This window comes from Neopelma chrysocephalum, unplaced genomic scaffold, assembly GCF_003984885.1.
Source record: "Neopelma chrysocephalum unplaced genomic scaffold, ASM398488v2 Primary Assembly neopelma1_24, whole genome shotgun sequence".
In the NCBI taxonomy this organism is placed as follows: Eukaryota; Metazoa; Chordata; class Aves; order Passeriformes; family Pipridae; genus Neopelma; species Neopelma chrysocephalum.
The window spans coordinates 15,489,728-15,496,236 of NW_020897693.1; the positions used below are offsets into that span (position 1 = coordinate 15,489,728).

Here is a 6,509-nt window from a genome sequence, read left to right on the forward strand (position 1 = left end):
CTGTTACATGGAGAGTTCCTGTGTACTTCTGCCTGTTTATTTTCATGTGCAGTTATGTTGCCAGTGCAAAGTGTAAGACTGTGATGATCTCTCTCTGGTTATTAGATCTCCTGCTGTGGCTGGACTGGAGCAAAAGACTGGGAAGATAATGAGATTATTATCAACAAAAGCATGACTGAGTATCCCTGCTCCTGCTCCAATAGAACGGATGACTTAGAGGAAGGAAGAGGTTTCTGTCGTCTAGATGACCCTGTCAATGGCACTGCAACCTATACTGACTGGCCTGTTCATGGGCAGGTGAGTGGATATATCTGGGCCCTGTGAAGCTTCCACTGAAGTTGCCGTACCTTTGTTCTTCTGGGAATTACTTTCACGTCATTAATACTTGAAGTACCTGTGGAATTTGGGGGAAGGGGGGACAGAAATCCCACCCTTTTTTGCTAAAGCTACCATGAAACTTGGTATAGCATCTAATAGAGGTAATTCCTGCATGCAAAGGAGATGTGTTATGGATTTTCAGTCTTGAGATATTTAGATTTATGCTTCTTTTCCTTGTGACCGTATTTTTTCTATAGGGATGCATGGATGGTGTAGAGCAGTGGTTGAAGGACAACCTTGGTGTCATCCTTGGGGTTTGCACTGGTGTTGCTGTTATAGAGGTAAGTCACTTCCTGATGTGAACCTGTACTCTCTTACCATGGGGATTCTTTAAAAGGCAAAGCTGTTTTCTCAAGTAATTGACACCTTTAATGGCGGTGCAGTTTTAGCTCTTGGTTATGTCTACCTGGGCCTTTGAACTGCTGCTTTCATTGATTGGATTGAAAATGGAACAAAGCCCTGTCTACTTGTGGTTCCTTCTGATGTGTCTGACTCTTGACAATTCGCTGTATGCATAACCAGGAAGACTGAGACAAGCAGCATCCTGTTAGTGAAATCCCACTTGTTGCCTTAAAAAGCCCATAACATAGATTCCAGAGGAAGGCACATCTTTCTGCAGTCCAATTTTTTGCCATTCCAGTTACTGCATTTGCTTTGTGGTGTGGACCAATTCTGTTCACCTGTGTGGTGTCATTGAAAGACATTCACTGTGTTCTGTTCCCCTGTATCACCTGTTCTCGCCCCCCTATTATCTGTCTGGTTGCTGATTTTGTTCCCATTCTTCATACTTATTCCAGCTGCTGGGGATGATTCTGTCCATTTCGCTTTGCAAGAACATACACAGCGAAGACTACACCAAAGTGCCCAAGTCTTGAGTTGGCTGACTCCAGAGCTACGGCACCACAGAGAAAGGAGCAAACAGAACATTCCTGCCTCATACCCAGACTGTCCAACCGTTGACCATTATTCCTGTGACATCCCATTTCTGATACCACTCTGCTAAGAACTGTTAGACCTGCAACACAGCCTGATCTTCTGGCAATAGGGCCATTGGGCCACCTGCATCCTGCCTCTGGATTATTTCTACTTCAAGAAGCAGAACTTGAACTGTCTCATATCACGTGAGACGCTGATTAACCTGAGGGGACAATGCTTTTGCTGCCTGCTCCATGATAAACAATACTACTCATATCATCATTCTACAACCCACTGGGCCTAACATACAATAACTTCTCTCTCCCTCGCTCTTCTCCTGCACATCTTTTCACCTCCCCCCAGAAGTCCCATCTCTTAGTTCCATGAGCCAGGAATTCAGTTGAGATTCCAGTGCTTTGGTAGCTTCACTTGCTTCACTGACTTGTGGTGGTAACTAGTCATGCTTTATAGGCTTTCTCCTCCCTTGCAGTTAACCTTATTTGGCTCCTACTGTGCATCTTCAGACTAGGCTCTCATCTGAAATAGAGTGCTACCGTCATACTTGCTGCTTCTGCTTCTGGAGTCAGCTATGCCTTGCCTTCAGTGGAGTTCTTCCCTTTGAGCATGATGAGAAGCCACTGGGAGGGAGCCAAGCCTACCTTTTAATTCCTAGTGTGACCTGGCTGATTGTGGTGGCGGTGCTCAGCTACCTCTGGAATGGATCCCTTGGGTTTTGGGTTTGATACTTAGATGTTTCTCCCATTTGCCTCTTTACCTTTTCCTCTCCTCCTAGCTCCCCTTCGCTGGCTCCTGTCAGTTGGAGGTACTTCAGAGACTGCTGCGTAGTGTGGACTCAGCCCCAGGCTGTCTCTGCTGGTTGTATTCTTGGGTTGCCAACTCTGTAGAGGTTACGATTAATTTTGATTCTTCCCCTGCCCCTATATGAACCTAAAATTTGTTAGCTGTGGTTTTTAGATATGAATATGGAGGAATCTGACTGGATTGCTGATGCTGTATATTGGAAAGTCCACTGCTACCAGTGCCCAGTGTAGGTTCTGTAGTTTGGATGCGAGAATAAGTTGCTTTTATTTCAGTTGTCCATTTTTCTAACTCCACTGTGGTCTGGAGCCATGGCTACATCCTGAGTTCTGTCTCAAGTGCCAGCACTGCAGCAGATAAGTAGCAGGTTCTGCAGTCATGCAGGCTGGGTGGTTTCTGTGTTAAATGGCTGGGCTGTTCACTCTATTCAGCCAGTGGCCAGCAGCAAGGAGTGGTGCAGACTGAAAGAAAGTAGGAGATGTGTGTGAAACACTGCCCCATCTTCCTACATAAGAGAGCTGGGTGCAAATCTTCAGTCTTAGAGGTGTCTTGCGCACAACAGGTTTCCTGCTGTTGTACATGGTACAATCACCCTGATAGCAGGAAGCTGTATGAGAGCGAAGTGGGTGGTCCTTGCCTGAGACCTGTTATGAGGTACTTGGTGAGAGAGCCTTTGCCTTACAGAGGTGGTCCCTGGACCATCTCCTGTCGGGGGGGGTTGGTAGTCATAACCCTAGTAGCAGTTCCGGGGGTGGTTTCACTACCTACTCAGTTTTCCTTCTGGGGAGAAAGGCTTGTGCAGGGGATCAGGTCCCCAGCAGTGGGTCCCTGCTCTGTCCTCTCTGGACACAGTAGTGACTGGGGAGAGAGTAGCTATGACTGGGCAACTGGTTTTTATGGAGGTCGGATAAGGCTTTGCAATTCTGAGATATCAGCCCCTTCCTGCACAGATCCTTTGAGCTGATCTTTGCTATAGCAGAAGGCGCCTTTTAGCAGTAAAGCTTGCTAGCTTTTGGAACACACTCTATTCTCTAATATGTTCTTATTTGTAAGTTTCTTGTTCAGTTACAGATGCCAATACCAAACAGCAAGTTAAAAATTACCAAGCCCATTCTGGATTTCCTTTTTTGTTTTTGTCTGTTTTTAGCAAAATCTTCCTACTGGAAGAAATGCATGTACAGATATAAAAGTCTAGAGGGTGAATATTTCTGTAATAAAGACTTTGCTAAAAAATTATATATCTCTGTCTATGACTTGTGCATTGCAGTGTTTTCCCCTTGCTTCATCTCCATCCCCTTCTGCTTTACGTGCAAATCACTGACATCTTGTTTGTTCAAGGTAGCAAAGGGGCTTGTCCAAAAGCTGGTCTGAGACCCATGTGTGAGATCAGTGTGGACTGTGAAGATACTGCCCAGCAGAGGGAGGTGACAATTTTCTGGGCTGTACTCTGCCTTGCTTTATGAAGTATGTTTGAATTAGGATGATCTGATTGAGTGGTAGTTCCTTTAAATTACCTGCTATGTCCTAAGCTAAGTGATCTCTCTGTTTGAAGATGTCGCTTCAAATCTGTACAGTCTGCACAGTATGAGTTCATAAGCCTTGGGGACTAATTCTGACAAAATGCAAGCTTGCTGCTATGCCCACAGTGCATACAGCTCTTGCTAGAATATCTTTATAATTTTTTCCTACTCACCTTCAGTAGGCTTCTGCCACCAGGCTGCTATTTTAAAAAAAGATTCCTCAGCCCCTACCCTACCACTATGAGGAGGAAGAAAGCAATTTTTGTAGGTTATGTCACCACACAATGGGCTTGAGTGAAAAGCTCTTGAGAAGTAGATAGGGCAGATGTATAAATCTTCTTGCTTTTCTCAGCTCGGCAGTTGAGAAGTAGATATGAGCTGGATCTCAAAATTCTTTCAGAACCTGTGCCATGTTGGTATTTTGGCCATTTAAAATGGTTTAGAGGAACCTGTGGTAGTGTGCTAATGAAGTCTACAGCTGTTGCTTTAGCAAATAATGAACTAAGTCTTCATACATGTTTGAAGAAACAGAATGAAGTTTGCAGAGAAGAAAGTACTGGGGTGCTATCAGCAAACACTGGTGGCAACTGGGTCTAAGTCAAGACTTCAGTAACCCTGACCAGATGAGTGCAGAGCAAGATCCTGGACCCACAGAAGGGTGCAGTGATCTGTCTTATTGTGAGTACAACTTGTTCCTTTCAGCTTTCCGAGGCTGTGCTTGGGGAGAGCTTGGATCTTGGTAATACAGAGTCTCCTCTCTTTCTGATTGGTTTCCCAGAGCACTCTGCTTTAATCAGGTGGCAATGCTTTCCCCGGGCCCCACCATTTAGAGGGCTACATTTCATGGCCAGCCCTGACCAGATGACTTCTAGGTGTAGAAGGGCGCTGCTGGTTTCCATTCAACCTGATGTGGAGCTGGAAGGAGAGAGGAGGGAAAGTGAGGACTGGTCTGTTGCTTGTCTGCACCTTGGGTTCCAAACTGCCCGAGCTCTGTGGAAACCACTTGCCTTTGACCACTGGAGGGGGGTGTTCCACCAAGAAAACTAAGTTCAGGCGGGTCCCTGGGGAATGAGAGGATGACACCGATGGCTTCCTTCTGCTCCTGGCAGCAGGGTAGCTAAAATAACTTGTAATTACAAATTTATTCCCTTCATAAAAGATTTGTGCTACATGCTTGGCATTTTTAGGCGTAGTTTTCCCTTCCATTCCTTGGGGCACACTGTTGGATATTTTGTTGCATGTCTTTCACTACTGTGAGAGTTATGTTTCCTTCTTGTGTTTCTGCTGTATGTAGCTCTGGAAGTTAAGCATGAGTAGCTTCTACTGCTTCTTTCCTTGTCCCTATTTTTTCCTTTTTTGCTCCATCCTCAGTTCCTTTGTGCAATCAGTCTGTGGGGAAGGAGAGGGCATTTAATGCTTATAAACTTGATCTAAAAAAGATTCCAGGAAGAAAGTCCTCAGATCTTCAGAGAGGGGAAAAAATCTGCTGCTGCTCCTTGGGCCAGGCTCCCAGCTCCTCTCCAGAGGTAAAGGTTTGCTGCTGGAACTAGGAATCAGACTAGCACTCAGACTTCTTGGGAGCTGCAGTGTTTGTCTAGCAAAGCCCACAGGCCAGCCTCTGCAGAAGCTCAGCACATGGAAGCATTTTGTGTGTAGCCAATAAGCTGCTATATGGGTGTCCCAGGCCAATAATTAATATTGCAAGAGTAGAGTTGTGACTGCCATGTGGCCTGAAGCAGAGCTCCTAGTAATGAACTGGTGACATTCCTCATTCTTTGTGATCATGAAGCACGCAGAAGCTGCTATAATTCTTTCTGTTAGGTGTTTTTTCTTTTGGAAAGGGAAGAGAAATTGCATTAGTTAGAGTGGCTATGGGCAAGTCTATAGGTCACAATGCATCTTGTTTTCTTTTGTGGTTTCTGCATAGCTCATGCTCAAATGTAACATGTGGCAACTGTTCTTTTCCCTCTAATTGTCCCATGTGTGTTGATGTGGCTAGTCTCTGCCAGCTTTGCTCTGGAATTAGGCGGAATTTGCTAGACTTCAGAAATGTCTGATTTCTGGCTGCTGAAGGACAGGCTGCAAGTGGTGGTGTCAGACTGCATGACTTGGTTGGGGAAGGCAAGGAACAGGCAGCCACAGGAGCTCACTGCTGAAAAGCCTGAGGACCCTGGGATTCCCACAAATGCTGCCACTCAATGCCATAAATGGAGAACATACCCTCAATTATTCATGATCTGGCTCTATTCCATTAGCCGAGACTCTGCTCTAGCTGTGGCCTTTTATTACAAATAAATCTTAGTTAGCAGCCAGGATTTCTGAAAGATATATTAGACCAGGTTGACACTAAAAACTTGTCAATGTAAAAATCTACTAGCATGGAAGTCTTCAAACGTTTGCAAGATGGCAAAAGGCCCTTAGCAAAAAATATGCAAATAGTGAACCAAAGCTATTAGTAAAATGTTGCTAGTAAAGCTACTAAGTGTGCTTTAGCCATTATAAACAATTTCTAGCAAGTGTGGCTGGCAGAGTGCATGCAATTTTTTGCCTCGTGGCAAGAATCCCTTCTGCCAAACATGGCAAATTACCTTCTCCTAAGTGGATTGTATAACTCCAGCCATACATTCTTCCTTCTCCCAGATATGAATTTTTGGGGTTCTCCCTGCTAAGCTCCTAATATTACAATTGGCTAAGGTGTGCGTGCTGTTTGGCTTTTGTGGGGTGGGATTAGGGGAATATTGGTTGCTCTGTACACAGAGAAAAGTTCTCCAGGCAAAAATATTACCTCTGTTTAAAATAGGGGTTTAAGAGGAGGATGAAGCACCAAGTAGTATGTGGATGCTCTAAGAGGTATGGAATGTGAGAGGTTAAATCCTG

The 6,509-nt window shown here is 44.9% G+C and overlaps 1 protein-coding gene across 4 annotated transcripts in view; it reads left to right on the forward strand.

The window, feature by feature from the left end:
- The window catches only part of CD82 (CD82 molecule), a 39,638-nt gene extending 36,293 nt beyond the window's left edge, over positions 1-3,345 (forward strand). For all 4 annotated transcript variants that reach the window (XM_027704448.1, XM_027704439.1, XM_027704463.1 and 1 more), the window contains exons 7-9: positions 106-297; positions 576-659; positions 1,176-3,345. In XM_027704448.1, the coding sequence (XP_027560249.1) occupies positions 106-297; positions 576-659; positions 1,176-1,253 (354 nt within the window). In that variant the 3' untranslated portion in view covers positions 1,254-3,345. The remainder of the gene's footprint in view (positions 1-105; positions 298-575; positions 660-1,175) is intronic.
- Positions 3,346-6,509: the final 3,164 nt, after the last annotated feature.